Here is a 16,129-nt window from a genome sequence, read left to right as displayed (position 1 = left end):
CTCTGAAAGGGGCGAAAATTTTGATACTTCAGCTAGATTGGGGGGGGGGGGGGGGTGTTAAATGTTTGGCGTCCTGAAACATGGCAGGAGGCAACCGAACACCTAACATTTCGCTAGAGACCACTGTTCCCCAATGGTGGCGGAGATTGGGCAATGGCCCCCTGAGTGTAGCAGGAAGGAGTTGTTTTCCTCTGTTGGAATACTACGCGCCCCTCCCTGAGGCTGGTCCTGGGTGCACCAGCCTCAGGACTTCTTTTTTGAGGAAATGATGCTCCTGAGGTCCGGTCTTTTTGAAGCAGACTGTGAAGTGCGACAAGTCGCACCCCAGTCCCTACGAGGCAGTGCTCGACTCGCCACACTCTCTTTTTGTGCTTTTTGTGCTTTTTGTGCTTCATGCCTCGTCGGAGCTGGATCTGGTCAGCAGGGAAGAAACCTTACAAACACTTCTTCATAGCGTTTCGCCTCCTGAAACCTAGTGGCAACGGTATTGACAGCGTCACTAAATAGGTCGGAAGGTGAGATATGGGCATCAAGGAGGAAAGTACGATCCTTATCCTTGATGCCGGTGAGGTTGAGCCACAGATGTCTCTCTGTTGCAACCATGGATCGGCACAGCTCTAAAAAAGCCTTTTCGCCGATGGACCCGCCAGTGCTCAAGTCCTTTAGCAGGTCAGCCTGTTATGCTGCAAAACCACCATTGTGTCTCTTCAATCTGGGACATCATTATAGAGCCCCGTGTCTTCGCATCGACGGTCATCGAACATCGATATCGATTTATAAAGATACGGGACAAATAAGGATTACTCCATGAACGAGTTACCTCATCATGGAGGTCACTAAAGAAGGGGAGAGACCATCGCTGAGGTCCCCCCGGCCACCTGACAGATACCTCATGTTTAATCTTGAGTGTTTGGGGGTCTCTTGTTCCAGTGGCCAGTCGAGATGTAAACGTTCGACTCTCCTAGTTACCACTTCGAGTAGCTCCTCGTACGCTTGCTCATCACGAGAGGAGCATTCTGAGGTGGCAATCTCCATCTCACTGGAAACAAGAGAAAAGGTCTCCTGCGCCCGATCAGAAGAAGCACCAAGGTGCACTTGAGAAGCGGATGCAAGAGTTTTCTGATCCGGCGAGAGAGCAAGATAAAAGGGCGAACCCGTCTCACGCGCTTCTGCCAGGTCAACACGCAATCCCCAGGAGTGAGCCACGGCTCGTGATTTCTCTTTAAAGAACGCGAGCCGGGTCGGAAGCACTTTGATCGGAAGGAGATCGCAGTGCTTGCATTCTCCCTTGAGTCCGAGGATAGCGTGCTCATCCCCCAAACACTATATATAGTGTGTGTGTTTACTGTTTTGTTTCCACAGTGTTACAAATCAAGGGAGAGACAAAACACAACAGAATATTATAATCAGAGTAAGATCAGACTCAGCACTGAGACTATAATAATAGTATTATTATTACACTGGTTTTATCAACATTCCTCTGATTCCTGCTCAGTAAAGACATCAGGCTGATAAGAAAATCAAGTTTAAATTGTGACTGATACCCAACCAAACATCTAACTATTTTACAGGTGTGAAGCTGTAACCATTGAAACTCGTCTTCAGGAGAAATGCAAACTAACACTGATGAAGAAGTTTCAGCATGTACATGAGGTGATAACATACCAGGGAAACCCAACACTTCTCAATGAGATCTACACAGAGCTCTACATCACAGAAGGAGACAGTGGAAAAGTCAACAGTGAACATGAGGTGAGACAGATCGAGGCAGCATCCAGAAGAGCAGCAACAGAGGAAACACCAGTCAATTACAGTGAAATCTTTAAGCTCTTATCTGAAGAAGACAAACCCATTAGGATCGTTCTGACAAAGGGAGTCGCTGGCATTGGAAAAACAGTCTCTGTACAGAAATTCATTCTAGACTGGGCTGAAGGAAAAACAAATCAGGATGTTCATCTCATATTTCCACTTCCTTTCAGAGAGCTTAATCTGATGAAGGACCAAAGCCTGAGTCTGATGGAGCTCATTAATTTATTTTTAAAGGAGATAAAAGAAACAAACATTTCCAGCTTGGACAAAGTTCTGTTTATTTTTGATGGTTTGGATGAGTGTCGTTTCCCTCTGGATTTTCAGAACACAGATAGATTGTGTGATGTAACTGAATCAGCATCAGTGCCTGTGCTACTGATAAACCTAATCAAAGGGAATCTGCTTCCCTCTGCTCTCATCTGGATAACCTCCAGACCAGCAGCAGCTGATCAAATCCCCTCTGAGTGTGTCGACCGAGTCACAGAAGTACGAGGGTTTAATGACCCACAGAAGGAGGAATATTTCAGGAAGAGGATCAGTGATCAAAGCCTGAACGACAGAATCATCACACACCTGAAGTCATTAAGAAGCCTGTACATCATGTGCCACATCCCGGTCTTCTGCTGGATTTCCGCCACTGTTCTAGAGAGAATGTTGGGTGAAGCAGAGAGTGGAGAGATCCCCAAGACACTGACGCAAATGTACACACACTTCCTCATCATTCAGACAAACATCATAAAGAAAAAGTACACAAAGAGCAGAGAGGCAGATAAAGAAATGGTTCTGAAACTGAGTAAACTGGCTTTTCAGCAGCTAATTAAAGGCAACTTAATATTCTATGAGGAGGACCTGATGGAGTGTGGCATTGATGTGACAGAAGCATCAGTGTATTCAGGAGTGTGTACACAGATCTTCAGAGAGGAGTGTGAGCTTCACCAGAGTAAAGTGTACTGCTTTGCTCATCTGAGCATTCAGGAACATCTCGCAGCTCTGTATGTGCATCTGATCTTTATAAATGAAAAGAGAAATATTTTTCAACCGAATGTGGTACGTAAATTTTTGGCATTGCTAAGACAAATTACAATGTCAGATGTACACAAGAGTGCTGTAGATCGGGCTTTACAGAATGAAAATGGACATTTAGATATTTTCCTTCGCTTTCTTCTGGGTCTCTCATTGAAGTCCAATCAGATTCTCTTAAAAACCATTCTGAGACACAAACAAATTAGCTCCCACAGTAACCAAGAAACAGTTGATTACATCAAGGAAAAGATTAGAGAGAATCCCTCAACAGAGAAATCCATCAATCTGTTCCACTGTCTAAATGAGCTGGAGGATAATTCTCTAGTTGAGGAAATCCAACACTACCTGCAATCTGGAAATTTACAACAAAGCAAACTTTCTTCTTCTCAGTGGTCAGCTTTGGTGTTTGTGTTAATGACATCAGCACAGGAAAAGGATGTGTTTATCCTTAATAAATACATAAACAAACACTGTACATCAGATGAAGTTCTCCTAAAACTCCTGCCTGTGGTTGCAGCATCCAGAAAAGCTGAGTAAGTAACGCTAAATATAACTGTTACACTGTTAATGTTAGCAACAGAGAAGATGAAATGAGTGTATTAGACCAGATGGATCTCAGAGCACACTTAAAGTCTGATCCGGTCAGATCCATAAGTACTTGGACAGTTTTTAAAAAATCTTTTGTATTTGGCAGATGTTTGTTAACCACTTGAATTAAAGTTGGAAGTCCAATCTTTAACCACATTATGATTATGCAATTAAAAATCTATTTTGGTGGTGCATAAGGGGAATAATATGAAAATTGTGAAACTTTTATTTATATTCCGTCTTACTGTATGCAAAAGTTTAGGCACCCCTTGATAAATAACAGATTTTGGTGATTTGTTTAATTGAAAATATGCTAACACAGTCTCTCTTGGAAATGGAAAAAATACACAATATTTTTTGCATTGATGCATAGTTACTTCTTATGCCATAAATTGAACAAAAATAAAAACATTATTATGGCACTGTGCAAAAGTTTGGGCACCCTAAGTGTTCCACAGTCTCAGATTCTTTTTACAAGGTTCCAGACCTTAACCAGCTCTTTAGATCTAAAGCATGGCAACAGCTTTTATTAGTAAATGCCAATTTCAAAGCTTTACAAATACTCTTTGACTCGTCAAACCTTGCGCACACATGTGCGGATACTCAAAACCATAAAACCCTCTAAGCAGCTGTGTAAGACTCTGCAATAAAACCTGTAAGAAGATTTATCAGACTCAGGAGTGGTGGTGCACTATTCCACTGTGCAGTGATGCTTGCACAGACAAGACCTTCATGGAAGAGTAAGCAGAATGAAACCTTACCTGCGTCCCCATCATAAAATCCAATGTCTGACGTATGCAACAGAACATATACAGAAGCCTGATGTGTTTTGGAAACAAGTGCTGTAGACTGATAAAGTTAAAATAGAACTCTTTGGCGACAATCAGCAAGTGAATGTTTGAAGAAAAAAAGGAGCAGCATTCCATGAAAAGAACATCTTGCCAACTATTAAGCTTGGGGTGGATCTTAATGCTTAGGTGTTGTTGTTAAAGCCAGTGGCATAGGAAACATTGCACGGGTGGAGGGAAGAATGGATTCCACCAAATATCAGCAAAATCTGGAGGCAAACATCACACCATCTGTAAAAAAGCTGAAGCTGAAAAGAGGATGGCTTCTACAACAGGACAATGATTCTAAACATACCTTAAAATCCACTATGAATTTTTTTTTAAGAGAGGCAAACTGGAGGCTTTGGAATGGCCATCACAGTCCCCTGATTTAAACATTATTGAAAATTTGTGGGTAGATCTTAAAAAAGTTGTGCAGGCAAGACGACCAAACAGTGTTACAGAACTGGAAGCCTTTTGCAAGGAAGAATAGGAGAAAATCCCAAGTACAAGAATTTAAAGACTTTTAGCTGGCTATAAAAAGCGTTTGCAAGCTGTGATATCTGCCAGAGGATGTGTTATTAAGTATTAAGTGTGATTATGTAGGCAGCCCAAACTTTTGCACAGTGCACAATAGGGCTGGACGATTTTATCGATTCTGCGATATAAATCGATATTTTTTTTCCAAAGAAAGTATCGATTTTTTAGCCGCGAGTATCGATACATACGTCCCATTCAAATCCCCCGTGTTGTTTACCCCCGTTCGCGTTGCAGGAAGAGCGATTTGGTCAGCCAGTCGCTAGTGTTGCTGTAGAGCAAGTTACCCGTACTAACTTTACACAGACGCAGATCTCTACCTATATTCAGAGAATGGCGGCGAATATAAATCCAGCACCTGCCTGCTTAAAAGCAGATGTGTGGGAGCACTTTGGTTTAAAAAAAAAAAAAAGAAGGAAAGCAACGACTTGGATAAAAGCATCGCGGTTTGTAAGCTATGTGGCACTAACGTTAAATATTCCGGTGCTGTGTCGAAGTTGGTTCCCCCATCAGGATACGTTTTTTTAGCCCCACCCCCGTGAAATCGGCACAGGGAACGCGCATTTAGTAGAAGGCTCGCCCGCGAAGGGTTATGCGCGGACCACTGAGATTCTACGGAGCGCAGTAAAGGCCAAAACGGACAGTTAGCGTTTTTTAATCCCTGACGAACTCGAGCCATCAGGATGTGTTTCCCTTGTTATCTTGGACATATTTAGAATGATGAACCTCGGCTGAGTCACTTGTAGGCTGTAAACATGTCAGTAAATGCGTTGTATCGTTTATATTTAATCACTGGTATACACTACCCATGATTTATTTATTTATGCTATTTTATCAAGGGATTTTTTTAAAATACAGTATATATTTAATATAAATAAATGGACCACTACGAGTGCTGATTTCTTTCATATGCAGTTTGGGTTTATTTAAATAGATGTGACCTAGTGAATTGACATCACACGGATAAAATGCTAATTATCTCGCATAATAATAATAATAATTATTATTATTATTATTATATTATTATTATTATTATTATTATTAATGTCTTGAGACTGTATCTGATGGGTCTCTATTTTGGCATTATGGTTTTGCTGAAAAGGCATATTTGATATGAAATATCAGACAAAATACTGACAAGTTTACAGCCTAAGGTCAAAGAAACTGTTCAGAACAGGCCACTTGCACTTTAACTCTCCATTGTTAATTGCAAATTGCAATGTTGCACTTTATTTACTTTTCAAACGCTTGTAAGCTAAGTTAAACTAATTTTCTCAACACATCTTTGATTAATTTTGTCCAGCATTTATTTTGCAAGCTGTCTGATGTTTTTTGAGTTTATTTTAATTAATTCAATCCAAGTAAATGAAACACTCACATGATGTCACCAAAATCACTCTGTCTCTTTTAAATCGATCAGAAAATGATGTAAGCGTATCGAATTATATCAAATCGTATCAAATTATATCGAATCGTATCGTTGGCTAAATATCGTGATATATATCGTATCATGAGCTGAATATCGTGTATCGTATCGTATCGTGAGATTAGTGTATCGCTACAGCCCTAGTGCACAATAATGTTTTAATTTTTTTACTATCTTCGTTCAATTTATGACATAAAAAGAAACTATGCATCTATATTTGCTAAAAATGTTTGTGCATTTTTTTCCATTTCCAAGAGAGACTGTTACCATCTCTTCAATTGAAAAAAAAATAACCAACATCTGTTATTTATCAAGGGGTGCCAAAACTTTTGCATATGTTTTCATTTAATTACATTATGCAGCATGTTGCAATATGAGCTCTTAATATTGGTGTTATAATTAATATAATTAATAATTAATAATTTTGTAAAGGTTAAATTATTTGTTCAAAAATCTACACCAGTCTAACTGCACCCTGTATTTTGTATTTAGTTTTAATAAATGTGAGCTGAAAGAGAAAGGTTTTGCAGCTCTTGCATCAGTGCTCAGCTCTGAATCCTCCAGTGTAAGAGAATTGGATCTGACTGGGAATGATCTTACAGACTCAGGAGTGAAGAGTCTCTCTGCTGTTCTGGAGAATCCTCACTGTAAACTGGCGACGCTGGGGTAAGATCATCTCTTTGAGAGTCACATGACCTGAGACCATCTACTTCATGAATACCAGTATATAAGTCATCCAATTATTTCTATTTTTGTTGTGTTATGATGTCATATGTATAATACCAGGTTCATCATTTTGTATTTTCATAAAATTAACATAAAATGAAATTGAACCTGGCTGTTTCTGGAGAAAAAAAGGAATCGTTCTGACTGCTGTCTCTTGTAATTACACTTCACTTTAAGTATTTTATATTTCATTTTTATTTCAGTGATTTAAGGCTGTAAAGACTGTGCTCATTAACTCAACATTATTCTGTGTCCAGAACTGAGAGATTGAAGAGTTTGTCACTGTCTCTCTCCAGGTTGTGTAAGTGTGATATCTCAGATGAAGGCTGCGCTGCACTGACTTCAGCTCTAAGATCAAACCATTCATACCTGAGAGAACTGAATCTGTCTGGGAATAAACTCAGAGACTCAGGAGTTAAGCATCTCTCTGTGGTATTGGAGAGTCCTCACTGTAAACTGGAGACACTAGGGTAAAATCATCTCTTTATGAGTCTTTTAGCCACTGTGCTGATGAACTTTATTATTCTGTGTCCAGAACTGAGAGAGTGAAGAGTGTGTCATTGTCTCTCTCCAGGTTGTGTGAGTGTGCGATCACAGATGAAGGCTGTGCTGCTCTGACTTCAGCTTTAAGATCAAACCCCTTACACTTGAGAGAACTGGATCTGTCTATGAATAATCTAGGTGACTTAGGAGTGAAATGCCTTTTTGCTGTACTGGAGAATTCTGACTGTAAACTGCAGACGCTGTGGTAAGATCATCCCTCTGAGAGTCACATGATCTGCTCCTCAAAAAGGCACATGCTCTAATAGAAATACTGAAGCAGATGATTAAGGTTCAGCATTGTGATATATCCATTACATCCAACTAATGACTACTATTTTAGTTTAAATTCCATTTTCATATCACAGAAACAGAATTTACAGAAATGCACATAGAGTAGATAGTCAACGAGAATGCCTATTACTATGGAGGACTAAACATGACATAATTATAAATCAATGTGTCAATAAATAAGTAAATATAGAAATAAATTGTGAAAATTGCTAAAAATATTTCTACTTTTGTTTATTAACATATTTCCACATTTCTTTATTTCTGCATGAGGATATGAAGTTGGCGGACAACTTCTTGAAGACCGTCAAACACAGTTTGGTTAAGGTCAACATCCATCTCAGCATCAAGCTGAACTAAATCGTCCATTAATCTTTCGACTCGATATAAAACGTAAACATTTGCTGCGAGGTTCTCAATTTCACCGACTAATGATTTTAACTCATGAGCGGCAGCTTGTAAAAAAAAAAAAAAAAAATACACCATAGTTGCCAGACAGCAGACATTACAAGCCAAGCCATCACTAGTTGAGTCGGAACAATCTTACTTTATTTAACCAATCACAGTTTCGACTAAGGCTGGGATCGCCTACCTCATCAGCATACAGCGACAAAGAAATGTGGAAATGTGGAAATTATACTAATAATTATAAATAAACAAAAGTAGGAATATATTTAAAAAGTAATTATTAAAAAAGTAATAACAATATTGTAAGATTTTTAAAGTCGCGTAGTAGAAGAAGCGAGAGAGAGAGAGAGACAGATGTGTCCGTCCAGAGACAAATACAAATACAAATATAAAGTGTTGGCTCGAGTTAGGGGAAGATGGGCAAGGACGATAGCAGCATTGAATATTTAACACATTAAAATTAGATCTATGAGGAAGAGAGCATGAGAGTAGAAATAACTCCTTTATATATAAAATAATTCTTATAGTTGCCCCCTTAAATTCTAACAGAATTCGTGAATGTCAATTAGTCACGTATTACCAAAATGAGTTATCGGGATGCTGGCTATTGTTAGGGAGAAAACAGTTGCACTCAACCTAGCAAAATATATTAACACGGAGGAACAGGGGTTCATGATTGTAAAGTAAGTAAGTTAATGATAAGAGGATAGTTATAGAGAAAACGGTCAGGATTAAATCACTTATCACAGTTAGAAATGAAATGAACAGTACATAGGCAATCAGGCATTGGCACAAAAATCAAATAAAATGTGGAAAAAAGCAAGCTAATACAAAGTTGACCCTACTGTAAATGTGTATATAAAAAAGGTGAGAAGTGAGCAGAGCCCCCTTTTCGGGCATCTTCAGGACATGTATTGCTTTACTAGCCCCCCAGTGCGGGCTAGGATATCTTATATCTAGGATAGCTGGCATGAATTCACTGTGGCTGCGAGTCTGTGAGAACAGTTGTGCGAGTCACCACAATTATAGTTGTAGGTGTGCTGTAGGAAGTGTCCCTCAGCTTTCTGAGATCCAGACCTTTCACCAGCACTGTATCACCTGGGATGAAAGAGTAAGTAGGCTTGTCTGTAGGCAGAGAGAGAGACGCAGAGACATTACCATAAACACTGTTCGGTTTTTTAAATAAGCGTTTGTGTGTAATCACTGACAATCACGTCCAGATCACCTGTAAGAGAAACACTGGGGTTTTCTTTTACCCAGGGGTTGGGGAATGGTCGTTCCATTATATCTCAAATGATGAGAGTTTGGTTGTAAAGCATTCTAATTTCACAAACCACATACGGTAACAACCAACCAACAGATGGTCAACCCAGTTCTTATCTGTATCCATCACGGCTTTGTTCAAACCTATCTTTGATTGTTCTGTTCGTCCTTTCTACCACACCAGAAGTTTGGGGATGGTAGGGGATGTGAAATTTCCAATCAATGCTTAAGAATTTACACAATTTTTGTGTCACTTTGGAGACGAAGGGCGTGCCATTAATACTGTCAATAGATGTCGGAATTTTAACTACTATTGTTACATTTTCTTTTGAGCATGGAAATGCCTCTACCCATTTAGATAATCTGTCCACAATTACAAGCATGTATTTCTGACAGGTGGCATGTGTGTAAAGTCAATTTGTAAACATTGAAATCGTGCAATAGGTGTTGGCAAGGCATCATGTTTAACATGTTGTTTTTGTGTATTTGCAAGAGCACAGATCAAACAGGAATCTAGTGTAGCCTGTCTGATATTGCGAATGCAGAATCTGTCCTCAATCATACAGATTACACCCCAGTTTGCGACATGTGATATACCATGAAAATAGCAAGCTAGCCTGTTAAAGATGAGATACAAGTCTAGCGTTTGATAAGGTCAGCATTGTGAAATGAACCTCCTCTAGGATAAGGTGTCCACTGAGGAGAACCCTCCATCTATCCAGCCAAATTAATGAAAGATTGAACAAAGATTCCTTGATTATACATCCAATCATTAGGAGTAACAGATTGTTTGGAGCGACCATTTTTTCATTTTGTTAGTAAGTTACAGTTAGTAAACAAACCAAGCATACCAAGCAAGAAGTTAAGGGGACACTTTACGATTTTTCTTTTACTTTAATTATGGGCAGTGTAATGTTCGAACAGAGTGTATAAGTATATATTTGAAATTGAAGAGAAATTCACACATTTATCAAATACAGTAAATTAATAGGGCATTTAGCAAAACAATATGTTTTTCTGAGAGAACACTCTCATTCACGTGTCATCACACGTGTATACCTGCAAATGCGTGCTGCTCCCTGTTCCAGAGAACACCGCTCCAAAGAGTGGTGCTGATGTTGTTCCCTGTCCTGAACTGAAAGAGTGATGAGTGTGTCATTGTCTCTCTGCAGGTTGCGTGATTGTGAGATCTCAGATGAAGGCTGTGCTGCTCTGACTTCAGCACTGAGATCAAACCCCTCACACCTGAGAGAACTGGATCTGTCTGTGAATAAACTCGGAGACTCAGGAGTGAAGAGTCTCTCTGCTGTACTGGAGAATCCTCACTGTAAACTGCAGACACTGAGGTCAAAATCATCTCTCTAAATGACCTGTTCCTCCATAAGACAGATTAGAAATTACAGTTTTTGTTTTTAATTAATAATTTTCATTACAGCTCATTTATCATTAAAGGCAAAATATGTCTCTATGTATTTTAGATTTGATTAATATTTGGATGGCAGGGTTGGGGATTTTAAAACCACCTCACATTCACAGTCTTGTGTAATATATTACTATTTATTCATTTTTTTGTTTTATATTTTATATATATATATATATATAATTTTTTGTTGTTTAATTTCAGAAACACAATTCTCAGTAACCGACAGGGACAGGCTGTAGTGACTTTGCGGGTAAACTTCATTATTCTGTGTCGTGAAGTGTGTTATTGTCTCTCTGCAGGTTGTGTGATTGTGGTGTGTCAGATGAAGGCTGTGCTGCTCTGATTTCTGCTTTAAGATCAAACCCCTCACACCTGAGAGAAATAAATCTGTCTAGGAATAACCTCAGAGACTCAGGAGTGAAGTGTCTCTCTGTTCTACTCGAGAATCCTCACTGTAAACTGGGGACACTGAGGTAAGATTGTGTCCTTGAGAGTCACATGACCTGGTTATCTGCAAAAAATCTCTCTTATTAATAGCAGTTTATCTGTCATTCCACGCTATTTTCATTTATATTTTTGTTTTGTTATAATGACAGGTGTGTAATGATATTTTTCTATTTAACTATAATTATTTATTTTATACATTTACATTTAGTTTATGACATTAGTATCTGACCAGTAGCCTTTTTTCCCACTGTACATAATCAGCTTGCCATTCTGCTTGCATTAATGCACGCTGTACAAAGACTAAAAATTGGCGATGGTGCTATGCGTGTGCCTTTTTTTTTTTTATATATATGTAACAGTATTTTGTTTTTCTTTTTAAGTTTGAATGTTAATTGGAATTTACTCTGCCTTCTCTGAATGCCACACTGATCAATTGTACTGAATAATCTTAATGATCAATCAGAGCAAATGAAATTGTGTTATCTTACCTTTCCAAGCTAATCTTTGTATTGGAGACTTTACAACAGGTCGGGTTGGCCAGTTGTGATGAGGAGTTACCATCACATTACAGTAGATTAGGGCCAGGAAACAGTATATGCAATTTGAAAGAACTTTTTAACAATGTTTGGTGTGGAGGCTGGAAGAATTTATCACTTATCTCCAGCCTGATTACCCTATGTTTTCCAAAGCATCAATTAAAGTATTACATAATACATTCCTGGGCATGAAACTATTATGGCTTTTTCTCATAACAGCAGTTTTGGGAAATACAGCAGATTAAGGAAGAACTAAGCAGAATGCTCTTGAACTGTATTTAAGGAGATCTTTAAATAATTATGCTACTTCATTTTTATTTAAACCTTGATTACTGCCAACTCATTAGGCTGTAATAATGCTAACAAGGCATCTAGTTTAAATCTGCTTGGCGAAGCATTAATAAAATGTGTCTTCACTGCGAGACAAAGCATGAGGAAACTACTCCTGGATGGTCCTCTTGGATGACCGCCATCTACATTTTTTTTTTCCTCTTAAAAGACTCTGATTTTTTTTTTTTTTTTTTTATACCTGGAAGAAAACCAGAAGTACTTTATTAAAACACTCAAAATCTTTTTTCTCCCTGAAAGTTGCCCCTCATTTTGTTGGGCCATTTCTCATCTCCAAGGTGCTCAAACCAGTGGCAATCCACCTGAGACTGGTCAGGGTGAATCCACCTCCCCAAACCAGTCAGGGCTTGTTTCTGATATGAGGCGCCCCTTGGAGGGGTACCTTTCTTCACAATCACATCAGTCTATCTAATGATAATCTGCATGTTCATTGTGACGAGAAGCTCGCCACAGTCAGCAGCAGCATGCATACTGTACACAACTCACTGTAGGCAAGAAGCTAGCGGATGGGTGCACACAGCTGCACTACGAACTTACGTCTGCATGCACACACACACACACACACACACACACACACACACACACACACACACTCACATATGTTTATCATTTATACTTATTGCAGTTGGTACACACACACACACAACACACACGCTGGCTCTGAAAATGTCTCTGAACCTAACTGTCTCTGAAATGTGTGTGAGTTCAAAGAGGACAGCATGAAAAGTTGTGGATGGTACACTCTAGGAGGCCGAGCCTCTTACATACAGTATAAGGCCATCATCGGTTGATACCAAAGAGAGGGTCTTTGGTTGAAGTAGATTAGACTTGGAAGAGTTTATAGAGTTTGAAGTAGATTAGAGTAGGTTTGCATGAAAGTTGAGAGAGCTGAGTTGAACGAAGTATACAATTTTGTATATATTTTGTAAATTATTGTTTTGTTTCTTTATTTATTTTTCTTTCTTTTTCCTCAATTTTTTGTATCCCTGCAAGTAGTTAGATTTAGCTTGTTTATCACTATCTACAGCCAGGAGTTACCTTTCTCACTCCCATCTCTAACTGCTTACTGCTTATTATTTATTATTATTATTATTATTATTATTATTATTACTCGCATGCCCCCTTGTTGGTTGATTTAGTGTGCTTGCAATTTACTTTTATTAAATTTTATTTGTACAATTACTCATTTCTCATTTTCCTCAACTACCTATTATTATTGTCTCTTTGCAGGTTGCGTGGTTGTGAGATCTCAGATGAAGGCTGTGCTGCTCTGACTTCAGCTCTGAGATCAAACCCCTCACACCTGAGAGAGCTGGATCTGTCTGGGAATAAACTCAGAGACTCAGGAGTGAAGTGTCTCTCTGCTGTACTGGAGAATCCTCACTGTAAACTGGAGACATTGGGGTAAGATCGTCTCTTTGAGAGTCTCATGACCTACTCCACAGTAAGACGCATTCCCTAGTAGTGAGACTCAAGCAGATTTTTTACATTCATCATAAAATATTCCAAAGCAGTTGTGCTGTTGTGACGGAGATCACAAGGCATGGGACACAGCCTGAGGACTGAAGATATTACAGCTGTACTAGTATCCAGCACAACAGTACAACCTTGAGTGTGATATTGTGTAACTTTATACAGTTACACAAACACCAAACACTTATTAATAAAATAAGATTTGTTTCTTCATCCAACCAGTGATTTTGCTCCACTACCACATATCATTCCTCACCTGGCAGAACAAATCGAGTGGTGGATTTGGTAACCAACAAGTAGTGACTGACAGTTATTAATGTGTGAAAGTGGTTTTAAATTCTTACTGGTACTATGTAGAGGTCCGGGATGTATTCCCCAATAGTGTTGGAAACCTAGTGTATTATGTAGGGTGTACAATCACTTGACCCACACACACAATTTGAAAGCTGGCTTTGCATTAGTACTTAAGTTCAGGGGTGGATCAATTTCATCTCGATCATCTTAGGGAGTTTTTCTTTAACACCGTCACCCTAAGCTCTTTGGCAGGCAGCTGCTCTCTCCCCAGTACTATGGACTGTACAGACTCTTACCGCGACCTACAGTTGGTGCAATTAATGATTATACACCAGGGGCACTGATTTATACATATATTTAAAAGGCACAGAGGTTATATAACAGTGATGGGTTACTAGGCTTACAGGTCAGGTTATTACGTTTAATGTTAACAGGCATAAATGTACTGTATATTGGGGAAAAAAACCTATATGTATGGAGTTCTTTCAATGACCCATGAAGAAACAGACTTGCTTTTTATGGGATATCATGTCTTTGAAAGTGTCAAGTGTGGAACACAGCATCGTAACAGTGAAGGTATAAGCGCATGTGCAAACAAACCAGACAGTAATTATAATATTCTTAGAGTAACACACAGTGATTTACGGCTGTGCTGACTGTGTTGTGAACTTTACAAAAGAGAGTGTTATTGTCTGTCTGCAGGTTTTGTGGTTGTGATATCTCAGATGAAGGCTGTGCTGCTCTGACTTCAGCTCTGAGATCAAACCCCTCACACCTGAGAGAACTGAATCTGCTTAATAATAAACTCACGGATTCAGCAAAGATACTTCTCCTTAAATTTAAAGATGATAAACATCTGCAGGACTTAAGGTTATTTATAAACATTTCAGTTAAATATGTAATAAATATGATTTAGACCTGTTAGAGTTGTTTAATATTCTTAACTGTCCTGGAAACTTGCTCCAGCTCCCGTAGAGGTATTGATAATAAACAGGTAAAGACTTAGTCAGTTCTGAATCTTTGGGTATTTTTATTGTTCAGTTGAACTTTATATTTAAAATGACACTGATGTTTAATGGGAACGCTGTTCAAGTCTGTCAAATTAAATAAAACCTCTTTTTCTTTTATTTTAGAGTGGAAAGAATTTTCATCTGATGCAGAATCCAATGCAGAGATTTTTATTAAATGCGCTCCATTCATACAAGCTTTTCCTTGGCATGATTTTCCCTACAATGGAGAACAAGGAATATTTTGATCATATTGTAGATATGTGTACAGTTTTAGTGTAATTCTTCATTAAAATTAATAAATTGCTATTAATATGGCTGGACAAGCACTTACACTATTGGTCTTTTTTAGTTTTATCTTTATTATCTTTAGATACTTTCCACACATTTCTTTTTTTGTTACAAATTGTGTGCCTATCATCAACCCCACTTAATTCTATAATACTAGTGTAAAGATGGTTGCAGTATCCCCTGTCGTTATTTTGGTATTTAAGTCCTTCATTTTTCCCTGTGGTGAATTGGCATTCTGTCCAAACCAGCGCTTTGCCATTGCTTGCCAATTCTGTTTCAAAATATTTAACGAAAGTATTAATTTTGACCAACATACTAAAATGCCAAAAAAAAAAAAAAAAATCTATCTGTAAAAAAAAATATGATGTTCGATGGTTATAAGTCAGAATGTATGAACATTGAATGTTGACTTCCACAAGGCTCAATTTTAGGCCCTAAACGTTTTATTTTATATATAAATGATATTTGTGAGGTTTCAAAAACGCTACATTATGTATTATTTGCAGATGATACAAATTTGTATAGTTCATACAATGATTTGAAAACTTTAGCTAATAATATTGAAGTTGAAATGGTTAAACTTAATTGATGTAAATAAATGATCTTTAAATTTTGAATAAGACAAAGTTCATGATATTCAGTAATAAAAGAAAGGAGGAAGTCAGCTTATCTATAAACAATGTAAACATTAAGAAGGTGGCTGAAATTAGATTTCTAGGAGTCACCTTGGATGAGAAACTGACGTGGAAAAGTCATATATTGCATGTAAAAAATAAGATGGCAAAAAGCCTATTTATTTTAAATAAGGTTAAAAACAGTTTACCATATAATACAATGAAAATGTTATATTGTTTAATAATTTTACCTTATTT

At 38.1% G+C, this 16,129-nt stretch overlaps 1 protein-coding gene across 1 annotated transcript in view; it reads left to right on the top strand.

Annotated features, from left to right (window-relative positions):
- LOC128518687 (NACHT, LRR and PYD domains-containing protein 12-like) overlaps window positions 1–15,287 on the top strand; it is a 36,253-nt gene extending 20,966 nt beyond the window's left edge. The window contains exons 5-14 of the mRNA XM_053491933.1: window positions 931–1,089; window positions 1,572–3,365; window positions 6,703–6,876; window positions 7,233–7,406; window positions 7,511–7,684; window positions 10,611–10,784; window positions 11,161–11,334; window positions 13,423–13,596; window positions 14,662–14,829; window positions 15,093–15,287. Coding sequence (XP_053347908.1) covers window positions 931–1,089; window positions 1,572–3,365; window positions 6,703–6,876; window positions 7,233–7,406; window positions 7,511–7,684; window positions 10,611–10,784; window positions 11,161–11,334; window positions 13,423–13,596; window positions 14,662–14,829; window positions 15,093–15,114 — 3,187 coding nt within the window. The 3' untranslated portion in view covers window positions 15,115–15,287. The remainder of the gene's footprint in view (window positions 1–930; window positions 1,090–1,571; window positions 3,366–6,702; window positions 6,877–7,232; window positions 7,407–7,510; window positions 7,685–10,610; window positions 10,785–11,160; window positions 11,335–13,422; window positions 13,597–14,661; window positions 14,830–15,092) is intronic.
- The last annotated feature ends 842 nt before the right edge of the window (window positions 15,288–16,129 follow it).

This window comes from Clarias gariepinus, chromosome 3 (genome assembly GCF_024256425.1).
Source record: "Clarias gariepinus isolate MV-2021 ecotype Netherlands chromosome 3, CGAR_prim_01v2, whole genome shotgun sequence".
Lineage (NCBI taxonomy): Eukaryota > Metazoa > Chordata > Actinopteri > Siluriformes > Clariidae > Clarias > Clarias gariepinus.
This window is presented reverse-complemented; position numbering and strand designations above follow the sequence as displayed.